General features: G+C 40.0%; 1 protein-coding gene across 3 annotated transcripts in view; it reads right to left on the bottom strand.

Moving 5' to 3' along the window:
• Positions 1–11236: 11236 nt before the first annotated feature.
• Positions 11237–25000, bottom strand: part of Ent3 (equilibrative nucleoside transporter 3) — a 14670-nt gene continuing 906 nt past the window's right edge. For 2 of the 3 annotated variants that reach the window (XM_027373704.2, XM_070120696.1), the window contains exons 2-11: positions 23862–23925; positions 23580–23714; positions 22691–22845; positions 22059–22190; positions 20265–20339; positions 18023–18180; positions 14643–14726; positions 13740–13983; positions 13310–13497; positions 11237–12700 (exon numbers count right to left, since the gene is read on the bottom strand). In XM_027373704.2, coding sequence (XP_027229505.1) covers positions 12266–12700; positions 13310–13497; positions 13740–13983; positions 14643–14726; positions 18023–18180; positions 20265–20339; positions 22059–22190; positions 22691–22845; positions 23580–23714; positions 23862–23887 — 1632 coding nt within the window. In that variant the 5' untranslated portion in view covers positions 23888–23925 and the 3' untranslated portion in view covers positions 11237–12265. Of the gene's footprint in view, positions 12701–13309; positions 13498–13739; positions 13984–14642; positions 14727–18022; positions 18181–20264; positions 20340–22058; positions 22191–22690; positions 22846–23579; positions 23715–23829; positions 23926–25000 lie in introns of those variants that run through there. The other variant, XM_070120697.1, reaches the window with a different exon arrangement.

Raw genomic sequence — 25000 nt, 5'->3', positions numbered from 1 at the left:
AAAGGAAAGGCAGCAGTACGGATTCTGGTAAAATGTGGACAAGACAACAGGAAATGTGAGGCTGAAATGGGAACATCACATAAGGAGCATAGGGGCGGGTCAGATCGTAACATAAGGTAGGAGTGCGTGAGGCGAGTATGGCCGATACGCAAACGGGCAAGAGCCAATGCCTGTTTTTTATGAAAAGGTGATCAGGAGGAGATTGGTGGTTTTACTTTATGTAATTTATCGGTGATAAGACCTGACCGGAAGGTTTGCCATCGTGCATAAAGGAAAGTTCTAAAGTAAGAGCAATAATAATCCATGGCTGGAATACGTGAGAGACCAAGATTGTGTGGTGTGGGCATAGAGACTTGAGCGTGCTAGGGTATCTGCCTGTTCATTCCCTGAGATTCCGACATGACTGGGCACCCAACAAAACCCGATAGATTTATAGCGTGTAGACAAGAACAACCAGTCCTGAGTTTTACAGACAAGGGGGCTGGTAAAGTGTATAAACTTTATGAGAGATAGTGAGTTACGAGAGTCTGTGAAAGAGGGGGTAAAGAGAGAGACTATGTGTTTAAAGGTGAAAAGGACTGCATACAGTTCAGTGGTAGGAACACTTGACTCTGGAAGTAGGGGGTATTTGAATTTGTTGGTTGGGAAGACAACTGCGAAACCAGCACCAGAGGTGGATTTGGAGTCATTAGTATAAACACGGATAGTGGAGGAATAAGTAGAGACATGGTTAAGGAGGTGGGTGAGAAGGACAGGAGGAGATATATCTGACTTTGGTGGGTCAGGAAACACAGAGGAGCAAATGTGGAGGTAAAGTATAAGCCATGGAGGAACAGAATGGACAGAGAAGGGGAGATATTAAAGAACTGGAAAGGGGGGATGGGAGAGGATAGTATTCATGCGGATGGTAAAAGGAGTTAATGGTTAATAATGGTTAATGGTTAAAATAAATGTGCTAGACATCTAAGGTCATATAGCAATATAGGAAGGTATAGTTAAGGGGGATGTCAGGTGATAGTTGCTATGTGTCAACTATCTAGAGTAGTGTTGAAAGGTTGAAGATGAGGGAAAAGGTTATGGTGGTTTAGGTAAGGGAGTTAGATCAAGTGAAGGATATTTATGAGTCTGAGGAAGGAGAACAGGTTGTCAAGGCAGAAGCTGTGGGATTCTGTAAGGATGTCTGATATTTTGTATGGTCAGTGAAGGGAGGATAGGTGTGGAAAAGCAGAGGTACATGCTGTATTAAAGCGTGGACAGGACAAGAGAATGTGTGGAACTGAAAGAGGGACGTTACATAGAGGACATAGGGGCGGGTCTGAGCGTGACATTGGATAGGCGTGTGTTAGGCGAGTGTGGCTGGTAAAAGTAGTTGGTAAATGCGGAGATGAAGTAAAGGTAGGAAGTAGAGATTGAGGAATAGTTAATTTGGCGAGGGAGAGTTGGTGGAAGTGCGCATAGCATCGGAGAGGGCAGCACAGCGTCAAGAGAGAAAGAGGCAATGGACTGTATCAAGATGAGCAAGAAGGGAGGTAGAGGCAGTCGAATAGATATGGCATTCATAATCAAAAAGTAGAGAGGAGAGGCTGTATGAAGATGGAGGAGAGTTTTACAGTCTGAGCCGTAAGATTTGGAGACGATGATGCGCTTTTTCTTTGGTGGAAAGGATACAGTCTTGCCAGGACAGTTAGAGTCGAAAATTACTCCAAGGAACTTTCCAGAAGAATGGTGTTGGAATGGAGTATAAGAAGAGTGGACGTTGGGGTTTTACACGTTTGAGTGAGAAGAGGATTGAAAAGGATTTGGTAGTGGAGAAACGAAAGCCATGATTAGTGGCCCAGGAAGATACTGATGATATTGCTGACTGAAGGAGTTGTTGGGAAGTATGTATGAATGGACCACAGATGGCTAAGTCACCAACATATAGTAATGACCGGGTCCCTGGTGGTAGAACTGATATAATATCATTCACAGTTGTAATGAATAAGGTAGTGCTATGAACACTGCATTGTGGGACGCCTTCGCCCTGAAGAAATGATGATGTGGAAGAAGCAATTTTTAACCTGAAAACTTTACAAAGCCACCAATATTTCCGTGTATGCCTAGAGGACAGTTGTTGGAGGATATGATACCACCATGTTGTATCATGTGCTTTCTATAGGTCAAAATATGGCTAATATTGAGTCATGGCGTGCAAATGCGGCTGTAATATAGGTCTCGAAATGAGTAAGGGGATCAGCTGTGCTTCGGGCACGGCGGAATCCAAACTGGAAAGGAGAGAGAAGATTGTGAGATTCAAGATACCACATTAGCCGAGAGTGTACCATTCATTCTAGTAGCTTGCATAATGGTTGGTTAATGGTTAAGATAAATGTGCTAGACATCTAAGGTCATATAGCACTATAGGAAAGTATAGTAAAGAGGGATGTCAGGTGACAGTTGTAATGTGTCAACTATCTAGAATATTGTTGAGGGGTTGAGGATGAGGGAAAAGATTATGGTGGTTTAGGTAAGGGAGTTAGATCAAGTGAAGGATATTTATGTGTCTGAGGAAGGAGAACAGGTTGTCGAGGCAGAAACTGTGAGATTCTGTAAGGATGTCTGATATGTTGGGAGGTCGGTGAAGGGAGGATAGGTGTGGAAAAGCAGAGGTACGTGCTGTATTAAAACGTGGACAGGACAAGAGAATGTGTGGGACTGAAATAGGGATGTTACACAGAGGACATAGGGGCGGGTCTGAGCGTGACATCAGATAGGCATGTGTTAGGCGAGTGTGGCCAATACGTAATCGTGCGAGGGCAGTCTCCCAACGTCTGTTCTTGTGAAATGGAGCTGACCAAGAGGAGATTGATGGTTTTACGGTATGTAATTTATTGTTGTGGAGTCTTGACCAAAAAGATTGCCATCGGGTATACAAGAAAGTCTTAAAGTGGGGGTAGTAATCTGTAGCTGGAATATGTGAGAAGCGTTGTTGAGGTGATGAGGACATTGCGGCATATCGTGCAAGAGTATCTGCCTGTTCATTGCCAGGGATTCCAACATGGCTGGGTACCCAGCAAAATCTGACAGATTTGTGACGTGTGGATAGATAGAACAACCAGTTCTGGATCTTACAGACAAGGGGATTGGTCGAGTGCATTGACTTTATGAGGGTTAAAGAATTACGGGAGTCAGTAAAAATAGTAAAAGAGGAAGAGGTGGATGAATATATGCGTCTTAAGGCAAAAAGGAGTGCATATAGTTCTGTAGTAAGGACACTAGATTCAGGAGGGAGGGTGTATTTGAAAGTGCAATTTGGGAATGTTACTGCGAATCCAGCTCCTGAGATGGATTTGGAACCGTCAGTGTAAACATGAATGCTGGAGGAATGAATGGAGACATGGTCAAGGAAATGAGCGAGAAGGATAGAGGGGGGAATATCTGATTTTGGTGGGTCAGGGAAAACTGAGGAGCAAATACAGGGGTTAGGTATAAGCCATGGAGGAATGGAATGGACAGACAGTGGGAGAGGTCGGAGATGAGGGAAGGGGGAATGGGAGAGGAGGGTATCCATGCGTACGGGGAGAGGAGTTGGTAAACGTGGAGAAGAGGTAAAGGTATGAAGTAAGGATTGTGGAATAGTTAGTTTGGTAAGGGAAAATTGGTGAAATCGAGCATAGCATCGGAGAGAGAGAAGGGCTCGACGTCGAGAGAGGGACGGCATGCCTGATTCAGTATATAGGCTCTCAACTGGAGAGGAGCGGAAGGCGCCTAGGGCTAAGCGGAGACCGCTGTGGTGGACTGTATCAAGGTGAGCAAGAAGAGAGGTTGAGGCAGAGGAGTAGATATGGCATCCATAATCTAGAGTGGAGAGAATCAAAGTAACATGAAGATGGAGGAGAGTTTTGCGATCTGAGCCCCAGGAGATATGTGAAAGCGTTTGTAAGATTCGGAGGCGACGTTGAGCTTTTTCTTTGATATACAAGATATGGTCTCGCCAGGACAACTTGGAATCAAATATAACGCCTAGGAATTTGCCAGAAGACCGGTATTGGAGTGGAGCATTATATAAGAAGAGTGGGGGTTTGGGGACCGTACGTAAGCGAGAGAAAAGGATGGGGAAAGATTTAGAGGTAGAGAAGCGAAAGCCATGGTTGGTGGCCCAAGAAGTTACTGATGTTATTGCAGACTGAAGGAATTGACAGAGATCTGGTATGGATGTGCCAGATGCATAGATGGTTAAGTCATCAACATATAGTGATGCTCTGGCTCCTGGTGGTAGGACTGAGACTATGTCATTTACAGCAAGAAGAAATAAAGTGGTACTAAGCACACTTCCTTGTGGGACTCCTTCGAATTGAGGAAAGGATGATGAAGTGGAAGAGGCAATCTTGACCTGGAAAGTACGTTTAGAAAGGAAGGATTTAATGAAAACACCCATGTTTCCACGTAAACCTAGGGAGGACAATTGTTGGAGGATATGGTATCGCCATGTGGTGTCATATGCTTTTTCTAGATCAAAGAAAATGGCTAATACGGATTCATGGCGTGCAAATGCCGATGTAATGTATGTCTCAAAATGGGCAAGTGGGTCTGCTGTACTTCGGGCACGTCGGAAACCAAACTGGGAAGGGGAAAGGAGATTATGAGACTCTAGGTACCACATTAAACGGAAGTTAACCATTCGTTCTAGTAGTTTACACAAGCAGCTAGTTAGAGCTATGGGGCGGTAATCTTGGGGTAGGGTACCTGATTTATTGGGTTTTAAGAAAGGTAGGATGAGAGCATCTCGCCAATGAGAAGGAAAATTTCCTGTCGTCCATATGTGGTTGAAAATAGTTAAAAGGAAGGATAGAGAGGAAGATGGGAGGTGTCGGAGCATACGATAGTGAATGCCATCAGGGCCTTCATGAGTGTTGCGGCACGACTGTAATGCAGCGTTGAGTTCAGAAGAAGAAAAAGGGGCATTATAGGACTCATCAGAGGATAGGGTGAAGGTAATAGGGGTGCGCTCCTTGATGGTTTTAATGGAAGAAAAGTGTGGGGAAAGGTGAGAGCCACTACTGACCTGGCTGAAATAGTTGCCCAGTTCATTAGCTACTTCTACAGGCTCAGAGATGAGAATATCTCGAATATGGAGGACGGGTGCAGGATGGGGGGGATGTTTGCCTGATAGTTTATGGATCCGTCGCCAAACAGCTGAAATAGATGTAGAAGATGTAATTGAGGAAACATAATTTTGCCAGCTATTTGTTTTGCTGTCTTTAATTGTACGGCGAAGATGGGCAGATGCTCTTTTAAAGGAAATAAGGGCTGATAGCTGGTGAGGGGTGCCTCGTTTGTAGCGATAGCTGTTCCAGGCTGCTCGTTTTAAGCGGAGCGCTTTGGAGCAATCAGAATTCCACCATGGAACACATTTAGAAGTATAGGGTCTTGAAGTTCGAGGAATGGCTGTATAGGCAGCTCTTAGGATCGTTGTTGTAAAACAATGTAGCATATCTGAAATGGACAGTAAGGGGGGTGGAGGGATAGGTATAGTAGAGAGTGAAGTGAAAGTATGCCAGTCAGCTCTATCGAAGCACCAGCGTGGAGGATTAGGAAGTGGTACATATGAAGTAGGAGAAAGAAGTATTGGGAAGTGGTCACTATAGGGGAAGTGGTCTAGAACTGACCAATGGAAATCTAGATGTAAAGTAGGAGAGCATAGAGAGAGGTCAAGGCATGAAAAGGATTGTGTGCGCATGTCAAAGTGTGTGGGGCGATCTGAATTAAGAATAATTAGGTTATTTGTGAAGAGGAAGCGTTCTAGAGATCGGCCTCGGGAGTTGGTGGTAGAGTCACCCCACAGAGTGTGGCGGCAGTTGAAATCACCAACTATGAGGAAAGGTGGTTGGAGTTGGGAAATTAGAGTGTCAAAGGCAGTAAAGTCAATGGGATGGGATGGGGAGAAGTAGACTGAAATCACTGTGATCCAGCGGCGAAGAAAGATGCGAATAGCTGTGCACGGGACCGAAGTTTGTATGGGAGGTATGACATAAGGTGTTTTATGATGGATAAGTATAGACGAGACATAAAGGGAGTGTGGGGAAGAGATAAAATGGTAATTAGGAATTGGAATAGGAGGGTGTGTGAGGAAAGTCTCTTGGAGGCAGATAATAGATGGATTATAAGAAGCAAGGATATGACGTAGGTCTGATCTATGAGAGCGGAAACCGCGAATATTCCAATGTAGGAGAGCTATATCCTAGTTGATTTATGAATGATAACACATTTACGTGTTGGGGAATTTGAAGGGGAAGGAGCTAGGGGGTGTAAAGGAGGGATATTAGGAGGTAGGGAGTCTGGAGAAGGGCATTGTTGTGCCATGAGTGATTCTCGTGTGTATCCTGGAGGGAGTGCAAAGGATAGAGGGGATGGAGGGAGGGAGAATGTGCCTATAGTTGGGGTTGAAGGGGGTGGGTTGTGTTGGGAGGGAGTAGATGTGTGGGGAGTGCTAGTGTTAGGAGGATGAATATCAGAAGGATGGATAGTTGGAGTTGAAGGGGATGTGTTGTCTTGGGAGGGATTAGGAGGAAAGGGTGTAGGGGTGTTGTGAGTAAGAGGGGGATGCATATCAGAAGGATGGGTATTGGGAGGATGGATATCAGTGGTGGTTGGGATTGAGGGGGTTAGGTTGTGTTGGGAGGGAGTAGGAGGAAGGGGTGTAGGGGGAATATTAGTAGGAGGGTTATGAATATCGGCAACCACTTCAAGTGTGGAAGGAGCATGAGTTATGGGATTTTGTGTCTCAAGCATATAGCTTTGAATGTCATCCATTGTTTCTGCAGTGGAGTTTGTTGGAGAGTTTTGTGAGAAGGTAATTGTTTCTGCAATGGAATTGGTTGGAGAGTTTTGTGGAATAAAGGTTTTCTTATGAGGGGGGGAAGAGGAGACTGGTGTCTCAGGAACAAAGGTATAGGTAGGTGGAGGTGATTGTGCTGTAGGGGAAGAAGGGTTAGAACGTTTAGTCTGTCTACTGCGGGTAGTGCGGGGAGGGAGAGGGGTTGGTGTTGGGGCTGTAGTTGAGATAGGAGCTGTGGTTGAGATTGGGGGGTCTGGGTTTAGAGTGGCAAAGGAATTGGTCTGAGGGATGTAGAATGTAGAAGTGGAAATGGGGACATTTTTGGGTGGAGGGGGAAGGGCTGAGCGAACGATGTTGCTAGAATATGGAGTATGAGAGAAACCTTGTCGACGTGCTTCCTGTCTGGCTTCACGTAAAGTGAGACCATTTTTGTATCTGAGAGTTGCTACCTCAGATTCAAATTTGTAAGTGGGACAGCCTCTATAAAATACATTATGGGGGCCGCCGCAGTTAGCACATGTTCGTGTTTGTGCTGAGCAGTTTGATCGATTATGACCAGGTTGGGCACATATGGGGCATCGGTCTGTGGAACGGCAATGTTTGGCAGGATGTCCAAAGCGCCAACAGTTTTGACATTGACGTGGAGGGGGTTGGTATGGTCGAACAGGGAGGGATTGTCCACCAATGTAGATACGTAAGGGAAGGTCATGTGTACAGAAGGTAATTTTGGCAATATTGGTTGGATTCTTTCGTTGACCTTTAGGAGGAATGGTGTAGCAATGTACTGATTTCACATCTTGGTCTTTGAGGCATCCTAATAAGTCTTCTCCACAGTCTGACCAATCTTTGGTATCGACTGGGCAGTTTGCTGGGGAGAGAGAGACAGTTCCGGTACAGGTATTAAGGGTTGCATGAGGTTCTGCAGGAATGGGGTTGCCAGAATGATCAGTTAAATTTGACAGTGCTATAGATTCAGTTTCTGATCTGACTGTTACCAGACGGGAGCGATCGCGTCTGGTATAGAAAGGGACTCTACCTACTTGTTTTTGGAGGCATTGTTGAAAGAGAAGAGTGTTGCCTGAGTAAGGAGCTGTAGCAGGGATCACGAAAAATCGGTCCCATTTAGCTAGGCTAAACAGAGTATTTAAGATATCTGTAGGGTTGGTGGTGGTGGATAGTCGGGGACGTGTGGAAGAGGGAGTATTACGGAATGATGGAGAATAAGGTTGCAAGGTAGTAATAAGGGAGGATTGGTTGTTTGATAAAGGTTGCAGGGGTGGAGTTGAATTTGAGGAAGTTGGGTGGGTAGGAATGTCTTCTGGAGATTGATTCTCTGCTTGGGTGGGTAATGCACTAGTAGGCATTGAGGAGTGGGCAGTAGTTTCAGTGTTCGGAGCCGTGGTCAAAGGAGAGCCTGGGTTGGGGCTATTTGATAAAGGGGCTAGCCTCATAGCCTCTAATAAAGGGATTACATTCTCATTACTGGTCATGGGGAACCTGGATTATGTAAATAGGCCTATTCGGTCCACCTCCTTTCGCTACTGAAGGTAAGGGCTAGATTAGTCAGGAGTACCGTGCCCATAGTTCCCGCAGGCCGTTCAGGACTGGCACTAGGTCAGCCTTTCATCCTCTCAGCACGGCTCTCACACCTTAGGAAGTAGATAGCAGAAGGGGATGGAGAAGAGACGGAAATAAAGCTGGAGAAAAAAAAGACCATGCAAAATTAGTTGAGTCGAGGGCTGAGGCCCTAGGCAGGGGAGATCCCTGTATTGGGTCTCAGTCTTCGTCTCCTAAGCCCCCCCACGACAACAACGGGCAAGGGATTGGGGGGGGTAGCTTGCATAAGCAACTAGTTAGAGCGGTGGGGGAGGGTATCCGAATATGGTTGTGAATACCGTCAGGGCCCTCAGGGGTGTTGTGGCACGATCATAAGGCGGTGTGTAGTTCTGAGGAAGAAATGGGAGTATTATAGGACTCCTCAAAAGAGAGGGCAAATGTGATGGGAGTTCGTTCTTTGATGATCTTAATGGAAGTGAAGTGTTGAGAAAGATGAGAGCCGCTACTAACTTGGCTGAAATACCATCCAGTTCATCAGTGACTTGGAGAGGAGCAGATATGCATCTCGAATATGGAGGACTGGGGTTGGATGGGGAGGATGTTTGCTTATAGTTTGTGGATCCGTCGCCACATAGCTGATATAGATGTTGTAGGTGTAATTGAGGAGACATTTTTTCCAGCTAGTTCTTTTGCTGTTCCGAACTGTGCGTCAGTGGGCGGACACTCTTTTAAAGGAGATAAGACCGGCGGATACATGGTTAGGGTTGTCTCGTTTATAGCGTTAGCTACTCCATGCTTCGGTTTTAGACAAAGCGCTTTAGTGCAGCCTGAGTTCCACCATGGAACATACTTAGACGGATAAGGTCTAGAGGTTTGGGGAATATCTGAAATGGATGAGAAGGGGGTTGGAGGGTCAGGTATGGTAGCGAGTGAAACAAAAGTTTGCCAGTCAGCTCTATCGAAGCACCATCTTGGGGGATTAGGAAGTGGGACATATGAAGTAGGAGAAAGGAGGATCGGAAAGTGGTCGCTATAGGGACACTGGTCTAGACCTGACCAATGATAGTCTAAACAGAGAGAAGGAGTACATGGAGGGAGGTCAAGGCATGATTGTGTGCGCATGTCAAAATGTGGGGGGCTATCAGAATTAGGGATAATGAGGTCAGTTGTGGAAAGGAAGTATTCTCGATATCGACCATGGGAGGCTGTGGTGGAATTAGCACAAAGAGTGTGACGTCATTTGAAATCGCCTAGTATGAGGAAAGGTGGTTGAAGTTGAGAAATTTTGAAGGCGTTAAAGTCAATAGGAGGAGAAGGGGAAAAGTAAACTAAAATTACTGTGATCCAGTGGTGAAGAAAGATGTAGATAAGATGCAGGTTGGGTGGTGGAGAGGAGGAGGTATGTTGGGAAGGAGTAGGGGGAATATCAGGTGGAGAAGGAGGAGGAGGGATGACAACAATTAAGAATATTTTCCTGGGTTAGCTAAGGAAGTTTTGGATGTCCTCTAGGGTTTCTGAAGGGGAGTTGGATAGGGAGGTTTGGGAAATGAAGGATTTTTTATGAGGAGATGAAGAGTTGGTAGGTATTTGAGGAGTAGAAAATGTAGTTATAGGTGACGATGGAGTGGAATGTTTGGTTTGGCGCGGTGAGTAAGGCATGGAGGAATAGGCATAGGGGAGGTTGTGGATACTGGAGTATTTGGATTTAGAATGGAAAAGTATTTGATTGGGAGATAGGGATAGAGGTGGGAAGGTGAAGAGGTATTTTTGAAGATGTAGAAACAGTTTGGGTAGAGGGGAGAGGAATAGAGCATTGGATAGTATTGGTATAGGATCTGATAGAAAAATCTTGATGGCGTGCTTCTTGCTTGGCTTCTCAAAGAATAAGGCCAAGTTTGTATCTGAGAACTACCGCCTCTGATTCAAATTTGTAGGCAGAGGAACTCCTATAAAAAACATCATGTGGGCCACTATAGTTGGCACATGCATGCAATTGTGCAGGGCAGTTTGCACTTTCATGACCAGGTTTGCACATAGAGGGCACAGAGCTGTGGAGCGACAGTGCTTTGTAGGTTGGCTGCAACGCCAACATTTCTGGCACTGGCAGAGAGGAGGTCGATATGATGCGACTTGGTACGCTTCTCCACTGATTTAGACCTTATGGGGAAGGTCATGTCTATGGAAGGTAATCTTGGCAATATTAACGTGGAACATACAGCGACCTTTGGGAGGAATAGTATAGCACTGTACTGATATTGCATCATAGTCAGTAAGGCAGGCAAGGAGGTATTCTTCACAATCTGACCATTCCTTGTTATAGAGTACAAGTATTAAGGGAGGGGTGGGGTTGTGCAGGGATAGGTTTAACTGTGATGGTAGATATTGCTTGGGCTTGAGATTCAGATGTAACTGTGACAAGGTGTGAACGATCAGGGCAGCTGCAGAAGGAGACTTTGCCTACTTGTTTTTAAAGGCATTGTTGAAAAAGTAGGGTATTGTCAGAATAAGGTGCTGTAGGAGGAATCACAAAAAATCTGTCCCATTTGGCTGGGCTTAATAGAGTATTCAAAAGGGTTGTAGAAGTGGAAATTGAAGAAGGACGAGGATGAGAGGAAGAAGGAGTGGTGTGGAATGATGTAGTGTTGTGATGGGGAGGGCAATAAGGTTGAAGAGTTGTAACAAGGGAGAGAGATGTATGAAATGCAAAATTTGTTGAGGCGGGGGCTGAGGTCCAAGGTAGGGGTGATCCTCTATATTGGGTCCCCAGTCTTCATCTACTAAGCCCCCTCCCCCCCCCATGACAACAGATATGGGATATGAGGAGGGGGGGGCTAAGAATACAAAATGACATTATAAAATACATTCCAAGTACTCATGACTATGTATTTCATTCAAATTTACAAAATTGAAGACTTCACATTTGCAATTTGTGGCTGCAGATATTACACTGGTGGATCTATATGTCCTGAGGCATTTATTAAAGCCAACTCTTATACTGAACAAATAAAGCAATAATAACCTTAAGATTCAGTCACCAGAAATAGCATTAAGATGTGATCTCTCTTATTACCTAAATACTACAAATAAATATATAAACAATATCAGTAAACAAATACCAACTTACTACAGTAATAACAAATACAACACATTTCAGACATGGGTTTGGGAAACAGGACTGTAACAAAATAATTGGTTTCTACTAATACTGATCTATGAATATTATAATGTACAGTAATACCTAGCTCTTTACAAAACTGTAGAACGGAAGAAAACTACATTGCTTTTCTTAAACACCTGACTACATATTATCAAAATACAAATTCATTAATCCCTAATAAGTTTTGATGAAATTCTATCTTTTAGAATTTGTAAAACATGATTTGCAAAAATCCAGCACAACAATTGCTAACATATAACAACTGTTTCATAATTATTGTTTGCTCTGTTTCCTATCAAACTGGAAAGAAAACAAAAATATTTCTTTACTTTCGTTATGAAATTTATCACCAGTTTGGGAATACAAGTGCACTCTATATAAAATACTTATTATACAATAATCATAAAGAGTATTACCCTGGTATCACACATTTGAAAGGCATTCTGACGGGCACCTTTTGCAACAAGGTCAGTTCTGACGACTGTGACTGAGATTGCACTTCTTAGATACCATTTCCTGACATTCCATATTTCAATAAAATATCTTTTGATATGTACTCTGTATATAAAGATCACCTCAAAATCTACTTTTTTCTTAATGTCAAATTACTATTACACTTTCTTTCTAATTACATATATATATAAATAAACTCAATATATATCTATACATGCACTTTATTACAGAATAACAGTTACCACAATTACAAGAACATAAAACAAATGAACATTCACCATCTAGTAAAACAACCTTGAGTAATTTGAGGGTAACTGTGGCAAAAAGTGGTGCGTAGTTGTTTCATATGACAATGTTGTGGCTACCTTGTCTCCACAGGGATTAGGTAAGGGTTCACCTAATATATCATCAAGACCATATGCAACACTGGCACCAAGGGTCAACCCTACATAATACGATAATGTCATTATATTCCCAGTAAGTTCCCGATGGTCATCTTGAACCTTAGTGGGTGCTAAGATCATGGGAACTGAACCCAGAACTCCATTTGAAATCCCCAGCATGGCAGACACCATCAAGGGTGTGGCCTCACCAGGTATAATGGGAGAAATGCGAGGTGCAGCACACATCATCATAATTGGAACCAGTAAAATTCGCACCAGCGATCCACCAACCAACTGACGGCGTGTCCAGTCATAGGGCAATGAAGATAAAACCTGTGAGTGAGAGAAATCTATCTTATATATTCAATATGAACAATACCCAAACTAAAAGAAAAACACATCATTTATAAGTTTTTATCACTGCAGAAATACTTCAAGGATAATTAACCCATCCGTCCCGGGTGTCACATATATGAGACACAAGGAAAAAATAAACAGTTTCGGGCTGCCCGCCAGTGCGATGCTGTCTCGGAGCCGTGCTCCGCGGCAAAAGCGGCGGGCGGCCGGGCGGGCGGACAGACTCCGGGGAAGCTCCGCCCGCCGATTTTGTAGCTTCCCGGATTTTTTAAATTTTGGCTACAAAATGTACCCCGGCGCGGGTGGGTTAACAATCATATACAAAAAAAATTTTGTTGCAGTCGATAAAAAAGTAATATCAATTCATGAAATAATTCTAATAGAGTATTTTTCAGTAAACCAAGGAGACTAAATTAAATTTTTGTTGAAATTTCTATAGGGTCTCTCTCATAAAGAGAATCCACATGCAGGTATTTCATGAGGAATGAATGATTACCTAAAATATTCTTATTTCAGCTTCCAATGCTTTCAGTATTAACTAAGACATAATGATGTGGGACATCTATACCAAAAGTAAAAACTTACCTTGCCAATGAAGTCAAATAGATTAAAGATTGCCATCATAACTACAGGCATCCAAGACTGAAGTCTGCATGATATCACTTCTGTCTCAATTCCTGGGTAAAGGCATAAGGTGACAAAATAAGCTAATGCAATAGAGACCATGTATTGCCACACATTCCGGCCAACTTGCCAACGAGCAATAACTCCTCCTACAGAGAAAAGAAAAAACCTCCATTAGTTGTCTGTTACTTTCATAGCAATCAAGTATTCTTCAATATAAAAGAATTATTAACTCATTTGTTTTACCTTATTGCCAACACATTTCAGAAAATTTTCCACCATCACACTTTTGCCAACTATACTTTCAAGCTGTTTATTTGCTATATTAATCAAAGTTCCCTTTTAGAATCTTCTAACATTATCCAATAATAAACAGCTTTTATTAACTCACTCTTAATAGCAGACCAAAGCCTAATTGATCTTGTATATGTAGATGTATAACCTCCTCTCACTCTCCCCATAATGATGTGTTCTACTCTGTAGCTTGGAGCTGTAGAATCAATTGGATCTACAGAGGCACAAACAGGCAAGGTGGCAGCAGAGTGGAAAGTAGCTGTTGAGTCGGAGGTTGTCACTGTCCCTCCATACGAACTGTTAGCACTTCCACCGCCATGAAAGCCCCCTCCTATATCAACCTGTAAAACAAATAATTTAAGTCTAGCACCTAAAAGACCAGAAAGCATTTTCCTAATTCTGATAAACTGGCTAAAAACCTTCCAGTTTTCTTCTGAGCAAGAAGTGTGAGCTGATAAATTTTGGAGAATCAAAGGATGACCAACAAAAACACTTCTCAAACAAAGGTAACATGAATACATCAAAAGGATTATCTTAAAGTATTTTTGTGGCTGTTACTCACAAAACTAATTTATTCCATATATAGCAATGTCACATTCCTAGATTACAAAGTCTGAGGAACTAGATTCTCTGGGATAGTACAGTTACACAAAATACAAATGGATATTCCAGTTAAACTTTAGTTAAATTGCCTTTCAAGAGCTTTATTTTTTTACTGAAAAGTGAGAGCTACAACTTTTCTTTTGATCCATATCCAGACTATCATTTCTTAGAAGATGACTTTAAAGGTACAAAGTGCAGGCTGAAATGTAGTGTAAAATATGGATAGACAAAGATCAGAATTATATAGATAGATAGATAGATAGATATTATATATATATTTCTTTTTTATCATTATTTTTTGTAAAGAAATCAAACAAAAAACATGTCCTAAAAAAGACTAATTTCAAGGTAATTGAATTTCCACACAAATCAAGCAATTGTAAAGGAATATACTCACCAGAGTAGCATCTTCTGATGGCTCTAAAGTAATTCTCTTGAGGTCATCTCTGTCTTCACTTGTGCGGCATAAGTTTAGATAAAACTGGAAGAAAAGTTCACATATAAAACAAATGAAGTGAAGACAGTACCCTTTGCATACCGACCAACTAATCATAACATAGAGCACTCACCTCTTTACAACCAAATCAAAGGAAAAAATTATCAAACATCATCACAAATATGACCCATTTACTAACAATTACTGTTTTGCATTATATAAATGTTCAACTTCCTGATGAGTCATATGTCAAAAAAGATCAGGCCAACAACTAATAACATACATTTTATGAATCACAGTTTCTTTTCAATCCTGGCAATCAATAGGGATTTGATTTCCAGTAATATTATGCCTGTATCTTGGTAACCTCAGCAGAAATTTGCACAACCCCTTCAATATTTCCATCACTTCCCAGTCATTATGAATAGCAGGCATAGTCCCTAAGCAGTAATAAGACTCTGTATTCTCTATTTCTCATAATACATGTCAAGAAATACATTACATGCAGATAGAAAATTTTATTGATGTTGTAATGTACAGTCAGCACCAAAAATCTTGCTGCGAAAATCATGAACTAAGATTTTAAGCATCCCTTGAAATCCAACCAAAGTGTAAACGCAAGCCAGGGAGGCAAAGTGAGTGGAGCTTAATCAGTTGTCACTTGTTTAAATGCATGTGAATGTGTCCTGCACAGTCACATGTATTGCATTCAGTTTGTCTTTTGTATCACCACATGCAGTTTATGAGTGTGACCACTGCTCTTTCTTTTGCTTTTTATGGGGAACAGGGAGGCAGCAAAATGCTTACAAAGGAACAGATTTCTGCCATAGCTTCCCTGAAGCTTGGGGGGAAGTCTAACAGGGAGATTGCTGTTATTAACAGCATAGCACTCCAGATAATGCAGCACTGGACTAAGAAAAACAGAGAGGGAGGCGATGAAGGTCTGCCACTCCACAAGAAAAGGTCTGTTAGGCCATGTATCTCCTCCAAGAGAACAAATGAAGATTCTCCAAGGTCAAGTGGACAAAGAACCATGAATAACTGCAAAGGAACTCGAGAGGATGTACCCATAACTTCTCCAAAAGGTCTCCATCCGAACCGTACAATGGTGCCTTTGTGACAACCTTGACTTCCAACATTGCACCCACGAAGAAAGCCACTGTTAAAAAAACAGTAGAGGGTGAAAAGGATTATTTATTCAAAGAAATACCTTGCTCTGGAGATAGAGAAATTGAAAACTGTCTTGCTGAGTGATTAGGCAACTTTCAGACCCTGGAAACCATGGAGGGAAGGTGAGGTTACACACATAAAGTGCACAGGGCGACACAAAAGGCAAACAGAATGCACCACTTCTGAATGCGTGAGACACATTATCTGGTTCAAACAAGTAACAGCTGATTAAGCTTCATTCACTTTGCCTCCCTGGCTCAGGCAAAATCTTTGGTCAAATTTGAACCAGCATTTTTATATAAAGAGTGCTTAATAAATTGCCAGAAATCTTAGTGCAGGATTTTTGCACCAAGACTTCTGGCACTGACTGTGGTTTAAAATATAAATGCATTACCAATTAAATCATCTGCCAATAAGAGCATTTGTATGTAACACAGAGACTTATTTGCAGATTAATACAAGCAAAATAAAATAGAACATTACAAATCTTATGTGTATGGAAAAGATTAACAAATCTTATTATCATGTAAGATTAACCCCAGAGAACCACAAACTCACCAGCTTACCTGTTTTCCAAGTGGGAAAATAAGCATGATTTTCCTAATCTGACCGAGTCAAATTTTGGCATTTGAAGAGTTCAGTTTTACACAGCAGAAAATTTATAATTCATTGCTATGTTTCAAATACAACAAGGGTTAGCAGAGTGCAAAATTTTAAAATGGTGGAGAGATTACTATGAACATATAAATAAATGCATAAAATAATCCTTTTCTCAAACAAAACAATAAAATGCATAATTTGATGTATTTAACAACTAGAGGTATAAACACTAAAAAGACCATGATAAATCATGAGGTAACTCCATTATAAATAATAGTATGGTGTGTGGAGGAGGAAAAGATCTAGGGTTTGGCTGGATGAAATATACCATACAGCACCAGAATTACTCACTACACTTCATTCACAAGAAAATAGTGTCAGAGGAGGGCATATAAGTGGAGTGAGGGTATGGAGGGTGATATTGTAGGTGTGGCTGAAGAAAACTTACCAAACAGTACCAGATATGTTACAAAGACACTACATATATCTTACTCATAAAGAAAACATCATTGGAAAAAATCCCACCAGCTTTTGACTGGTCTCCCATGAACGTGGCAAACAGGACTGTCCATACATTCAGCAACTAGTAACAGTTGTAATAAATAGAACTTTGGAGATTAACATATTGGATAATGATTTAACAAACACTTAACAAAGATGAAATTGTAGTTAAATATTGACGAATTTTACACATTAATAGCAAAGTGTGAAGTCTTGGAAAAGTCTATTCCTGCTACTCACATATATCTATATTTATTCTATTCATTCAGATTTCCACGTTAACATATGTAATTAACAGCAGTGTTACATGCTAAAGTCTCCCAACCCTAAGAATCAGCAAATCCCAAACAGCCCATGTATCTCTGACCTTGTATCATAATTTTGAGCTTTATTATTATTCCAATGGGACAAAACCACTCCATGAATGACCAAATAACTGTATCTAATAGTTGTGTCCTGAAAAACTGAATAATGGTTTCCAAATCTAAATAACTACTTCTAATCAACAATGGCAGATGGAAGTATTTCTCGTACACCTTTATTGAGGTGGATATACTAGCTGACAAATGGGATTCTTCCTTTCTCTGAAAGACTGATATATTCAAGTTCTGAACAAGAATACCAAGTAGAAAAATATCAACAGCAGAATAGCAAAATATGTTCAAATAATTACAATAACACTTAACAGTACCAACAAAAGAAGATAACTAAAATAACCATCTTAAAAAACAATTTCTAAAATAAGTAAAGGACTAATACTCAAAAATGCATTACCAACAACACCACAGACAAAACACTAATATCTGTCACAACAGTAGCAAACAAAACAACAATAACAAAAAAGGGAGCTCATGAACAGCAACAAAAAAAATGAACTAAATAAAATGTGCACATAGACTGACGACAAGAGTTGCGATGATAAACTCAAAACAAGAACATTCTTAAAAATGACAACAACCATGCATAAAGCATATCAGTGAACTGGAAACTAAGTGAGTAACGAAATTTCACAAAAAAAAGTTCTAAGTCAGAGCAAGCTGCATTCAAAGACACTATTTCCTATAATATACCTGTATAAATGTTGTCTTCTGAACAGCAATATGAGTAATGAGGCAGAGGAAGACAAAAGCGATGGAGACAACAAAGAAGATCAGCGTGTTTGTTCGCTGATCGTCCAAGAGCAATTTTGTCAAAATACGGTTCCCAGAGATGATTAGTCCGGCTGTGCCTACATGGTGTTGGAAAACTAATATTACCAACAGAATACTTTTGCATTCACTAAGATTTTAAACACTGAAAGTAATTTTCAGACAAAGTGATTATTCTGGTTACCTACTTTAATCCCAAAAGATGATGCTTCAAAACTCAGTAACTGTTCAATACTTTTATCCTGGTTAACCCAAGGAGTACGAGGCACAGCACAAACTGGGGAGTGCCACTGTTAGCCACATCTTATATATCTTATTAAGATGATAATTTGAATGTTTATATCCAAATTCACAGTCACGAAATGTAAAGAAGTGATGATATAAGTGTTAACTGTACACCACTGGGTAACAGTAAAAAGCATCACTGCGCACTCCATGGGTTATAGAGCTGCTAACCCCAACTTAAGTGAACTTACATTTAGAATATCTTTGCTCTGTATATATCTGTGTGTGTGTGTGTGTGTGTGTGTGTGTGTGTGTGTGTGTGTGTGTGTGTGTGTGTGTGTGTGTGTGTGTGTGTGTGTGTGTGTGTGTGTGTGTGTGTGTGTGTGTGTGTGTGTGTGTGTGCGCGCACCTGTGTGTGTGTGCATGTGTGTGTGTGTGTGTGTGTATATGTGTGTGTGTGCGCGCGCGCATAAAATATAAACAGATAAGTGTACTATAGATATATGCTTTTATATACGGATGGATGAATAGATGGATGAGTGGGTGGGTGGATAGATGGTTGAGTGGATGGGAGGGAGGGAGGGAGGGAGGGAGGGAGGGAGGGAGGGAGGGAGGGAGGGAGGAAGGAAGGAAGGAAGGAAGGAAGGAAGGAAGGAAGGAAGGAAGGAAGGAAGGAAGGAAGGAAGGAAGGAAGGAAGGAAGGAAGGAAGGAAGGAAGGAAGGAAGGAAGGAAGGAAGGAAGGAAGGAAGGGAGGGAGGGAGGGAGGAAGAAGGGAAGGAGGGAAGGGAGGAAGGGAGGGGGGAGAGAGGGAGGGAGGTAGGTAGGTTGGTTGGTTGGTTGGTTGGTTGGTTGGTTGGTTGGTTGGTTGGTTGGTTGGTTGGTTGGTTGGTTGGTTGGTTGGTTGGTTGGTTGGTTGGTTGGTTGGTTGGTTGGTTGGTTGGTTGGTTGGTTGGTTGGTTGGTTGGTTGGTTGGTTGGTTGGTTGGTTGGTTGGTTGGTTGGTTGGTTGGTTGGTTGGTTGGTTGGTTGGTTGGTTGGTTGGTTGGTTGGTTGGTTGGTTGGTTGGTTGGTTGGTTGGTTGGTTGGTTGGTTGGTTGGTTGGTTGGTTGGTTGGTTGGTTGGTTGGTTGGTTGGTTGGTTGGTTGGTTGGTTGGTTGGTTGGTTGGTTGGTTGGTTGGTTGGTTGGTTGGTTGGTTGGTTGGTTGGTTGGTTGGTTGGTTGGTTGGTTGGTTGGTTGGTTGGTTGGTTGGTTGGTTGGTTGGTTGGTTGGTTGGTTGGTTGGTTGGTTGGTTGGTTGGTTGGTTGGTTGGTTGGTTGGTTGGTTGGACAGATGGAACAATGGACTGATGGAGGGGTGGGTGGGTTGATGGAGGGGTGGGTGGGTTGATGGATGGGTGGGTGGGTTGATGGCTGGATGGACTGATGGATAGAAGAATGGATGGATTCATATAAATGAAGATAAATGGTGGTTGGTTGGTTGGTTGGATGGACAGATGGAACAATGGACTGATGGATGGGTGGGTGGGTTGATGGCTGGATGGACTGATGGATAGAAGAATGGATGGATTCATATAAATGAAGATAAATGTCTTGAAAATGTTTTAAAAAATAGTGGTGCTCACTGCAGCTTTGATACTGTATTTAAAATAATTTGAGAAAATCTGAGGAAGAAACTGAAATTTTAAACTGTAGAAATTTTGAAAGAGAGAAATGAGGAAGATGAAGAGAAAAAGGAAGAACAGAAAGAGAGAAAAAACAGATATCCTAAGTAGACAAAGGACTAATGGAAATATCTAGATAATAAAATGAGTTAAAAATGGCTTAGAAATAAGTGAAATACCTGGCTAATCATGAATAGGAAGTCTAAATTCAAATTAGATCTGAATTATCACAGCAGAACACTGTAACAATATTGTGCACCATGGCAACAGATACTTACTCTCTCCTGTCATAACGGCCTGAGTGTATCGCTTCGGAAGCATACTGGTGTATCCATAAAAACTTGATTGTTGAACTGTAAATAAACAAAATAGGTGCTAAAGTTTTACTGACACATCATTTACAGTATTAACCATTGCTTCAAATTGAAAATTATTGTATTCAAGTTATATAAATATTAGACACAAGAGAACAATCCCATATCTCTAAGAAGAAAGGTATATGTTGAAAAGAATGTTACTAAACATGACGAAATGTTTGAAAGATTTCATTATAATATTCAAGAATAAATAAAATTCTTTGGTTGTTAGAAAAAAGGGAGAAAACTTCTGCATTGATATATATTAACCCACTTTCTGCCACTGTAAATGTTGCTTGAGACCTGTTCCTTTCCTTGTCATTATTCATTCATTTTCTTATAAGAAAAAGTGAATATACAAGAATCTAATATAAAAACATGGCATCAAGACATAGCTATCACACAAATGTGAAAACCTGTGCATGGGTTAACATCAACTCCTGCACTACGAAAACAATATTTATTCATTGGAAAATTATGATATTATTTAAACATATAATACATTGATACATTCTTTTCACTACAAAAGAATACATATAAAACAATGCATAAGGTATCAATTCTTTTTCTAGGACCTTAACATAAAAAAGTTACTGCCACAGACACTGTGGGTGGTAAGCAGAGAGGCAGGACATTAGGGTATACTGCTGTGAATTACTGGTTGGGGTGGACTCAACTTCTTGTAATCATTGCTGAAGATTCACTGAGGTTTAGTTTCTTATAATATAAGCAAGCACATCCATATATGTAAAATCATAGGTAGTAGTAATAAGAAAGGGATATTGATGCTTCTGTCCAATTCAGCGTGTACACCTTTTACCTGATTGTGTCTTGGGGTGATTATAATACTGCTCTCAAGAAGGATCAGTTCCAAGTTCAGATCCAAAGATGGCAGACTGAAATTATGTTGCTTATTTAATTTAGATGTGTTTATTTCCCAGCCTGATCTTGTGACCACCACATATTATTGTATAAAGTAGTATGAGTACTACAACCAATACGAGACTAAGCATATCCATTCTTCAATGGCAATTCTTTTAATATATTAATACCAAGAATGGGAAACAGTAAATATAACATTCTAGTCCTACTTGCTCTTGCTATTTCTTTAAAGTTTCTAGTATATACAATTCTGTTCTGGGAAAAAAAAAATCTTAATTTACATAATTTTTTACATATAAAAGATTATTCTCAAAACACTTCCCTAAGATATCTCACTCATTACATTTGATGTTGCAAATCACAATACTAATTTCAATCTGAATATTTAATTCTTCTATCTTCTTAAATACATATTTTACTATGTTGTCTATACAGGTTACAAATGAAAATATAATAGGCAAAGGGAAATTTAAACAATTATCCTCTGCATAGTTTGAGATCCATAAAAAAAGCCTAGATTTGGTGAATTGTAGAACTTTACCTGACATTTCTCAAAAACTCAAGAAACATCATACCTTCAGATGGAGGATGAAATGAAATAGCTTTACCTCAGAACAAATCAGAGCCTCCTTAACATATGGAGCATTTAGATTAACTCACTTCCATTCTCCCTCTGCTGCTTACTTTTTTTTCTTTCTTTGTTGTCTCCTCCAATCATGTCTTTTCATAAATACTTTCTCTAACACACAAAATCATTAGAAAAATAAAGAAATTCTATATTCAAATCACTAGTGAAATCAAATATCTCCAAGTATTTCTCCTGCAACAACTCACCTGTACAACCAAATGCCACAACAGAGACAGAGAAGAGGGTGATTTTGTATGAGACATGCTCTGGGAATGTGTCAGGCCACCAAATTTCAAAGAAGCTGACGAAGATCAGCATAAGTAATGACACAATATAGCCTGTAATGAAAATTAACATTTGTTACAGACATATTCATAAATATGCATTCTGCTGTACTTAAAATAATGACAGACTATCTTTTGAAATACAAAACTCTAATTCATTTTAAACTTATCCACAAAAATTACAACATATTTAAATCAACCCTACTGGAATACCTCAGTAAGGAATATACACATATAAAATACTCTCATATGACTGTAGGTAAAACCTATCTTCTATTTACAAAACCAAGTTGATCATATAATCTGACATTCAAGTAACATTTGAAAAGGAATGGAGAAGAGAAAAATATGAGTTTAAGCTTAATTAGTTTATTTCCATCTCAGATATTACTAATATACCATCTATTACAAACCACTTCTTTACACTTCTCCCTCCATCCACTTCCAATAGCTATGTTATTTCTGCTCTACATTATTTGTTTATATTATTGAAACAAATATAAAGCCTATGATTTATTCCAAACTCTTAAGAAGATCTTTTATCACGCACTTACCAAATATAATTCTGATGTTAAGGGGCACCAGTTCCACAAACAGGTTGTTTAAGAGCACAGCCCCAAATGCAACAAAGATGTATACAATGGAAATGTCAAAAACAATTGTGGATTCTGGGTAGCGTTGTTTGAAGTAATCAACTGCGATTGTAAAACTGTAAAATACATTAAATACAGTCAGTGGATTCATAAATTTAGGTGCAAAATATTTAACATAAAGTAAACAATATCTTGTGTAAATATACAACAGATATCCACAGCTGGAGCTTTCAGTACAGAAATAAGTTTTGGTGACTATTAAATAAACTAACATGTAATGGATGCCAACTCTCATACCTGTTAGTGCTATATGAACTTTGATGTCTAGCACATTCATTTTCTTGTCAATATTACTTACTTACTCTCATACCTGTTACAACATCATTAAAAACACAGAAGGTCACAAATATTAAAACAAGTATATGTAATATTTGTTTTTTCCAGTATTACTCTTATCCATTCTCTGCATACTGAGCAAAGTAAACAAAACTGTTTATCCAGAAATGCACAATATGAGAGACTCATCCATATGATAAAACATGAACAATTGACTTCAGTTCCTGATATCCTTTTACTCCAGATCCATACCTGATCATTATTCTCCTTGGAAAACTAAGCCAAATTATGACATGAACTTATTCATTCATTATTTCTGAACCCAAACCACATCAATGTATGTACCAGAAATGAAGCACTCTTGGCTTTGAGTTAAACATCTCCAACAGATCCGCATATATCATATCCTAGTTATCATAAATGTGTGTAAAATCTAATATTGTTTATGTAAAGGCCTTTTGCCAAACTCAAAATGCACTGATTTTAGCCATGATCCACAACTAATTCTCCTTACCTGTTGTAAGGTAAGAGAAAGCCAACCCCTGCCAGTACAAGGGCTATATAAATGAGATGCCATGGGTCTTCAGGCGGGGAAATGTGCCGCCCGGGTCCATCATGCTCATCATCATCATCGTCATCGCTCCCAAACCTGATAAGCATAAAGCATCAAACTGCATTTTATAATTTCATGAATACTATAAAATATATGAAAATATACATCATTGTTTATTCTCTGTGTAACATGTGTTCTAAATTAGATTAACCTCATTTCCTTGCATGAGTGATGCCAACCTACCGTCCATAGACATCGCCATTCATCATTTCTAAAAATCAAAAACTCAACGCACCAGATGCAGGGTCTGCCAAAAAAGGAAGATATTATTTTTTTTCAAAGGTTGTTGCAAAGTAAGGATAACAAACAGTTTTTATCAAACACAATAATTGGACCATGCATATGAATTATTAAAAAATAACAATATTTTGAAACATCAAATAATTCAAGCAACAATAACAACAAACACATTTAGGAAAAGGAATAGGTAATAGGAGGATATCTGCTGCTTTTCATAACTTCCTTAAAATCCAGAAATTAGTTGAGAAGACTTCTGTGTTTCATTCACCAACTATGGCCACCAAACCTCCAGTCTACAAGCTCTCTCTTGCTATAATATATATAGAATAGAGGTTTGCTGTGACAATTCAAAGTTTATATATAATATATGACAAACTTACAGCATTTTTTTCTATGCAATTGTGTGCACAAATTATAAGTAACAGAATTATATCACTATCAGATGGTCTTGGAACACCACAAGGGATTAGATCTAGTAAATAACTGCATGTGTTCATGCGACTTTTCATTCTCTGTGCCAAGGAGCAGTAAGGCTAAACAGTTAAGGAGTTACAATCTCTTTGAAAATACAGCCCCTGAAAAAGACCAATCAATGCTATTTGCATGTAAACATGTATGATGTGCCTTTCTCAACCAATGAAAACCCTTACTTTATACTTCCCCTTTCAAATCCGGCTTCTCAGTGTCAACAAGACTGCTTCGTTGGAGGTATTGGGTAAAACTTTATAGTGGGTGATTTGTACAATAATTAATGCAAACATTTTCTTGAAGTACACCAAAACAGTCATAAAGCTGCAAAACTGCTCCAAAAAGTAAACATGATAGGCTCATACAAAAAAATAATCTCCTAAAATCTGCACATAACAAAATCCACAATTTCCAATTGTCTCCACGGATATAGAAAACAATAACATGTGGTTTGTTAAATTTTTGTGAGGCCTGGCCCATTGAATATTTTTATATACAGACATGCATATATACAAAAATAAATGCATATCTGTCTATCTACCAAAAATATATACATTTATTATCTACCTATACAATAGATATGCATGTCTAGACTGAAAGATATGCATTTATTT

The sequence above is a fragment of the Penaeus vannamei genome, chromosome 4, assembly GCF_042767895.1.
Source record: "Penaeus vannamei isolate JL-2024 chromosome 4, ASM4276789v1, whole genome shotgun sequence".
In the NCBI taxonomy this organism is placed as follows: domain Eukaryota; kingdom Metazoa; phylum Arthropoda; class Malacostraca; order Decapoda; family Penaeidae; genus Penaeus; species Penaeus vannamei.
The sequence above is the reverse complement of the archived record's forward strand: the minus strand, read 5'-3'. Positions and strand labels throughout refer to the sequence as shown.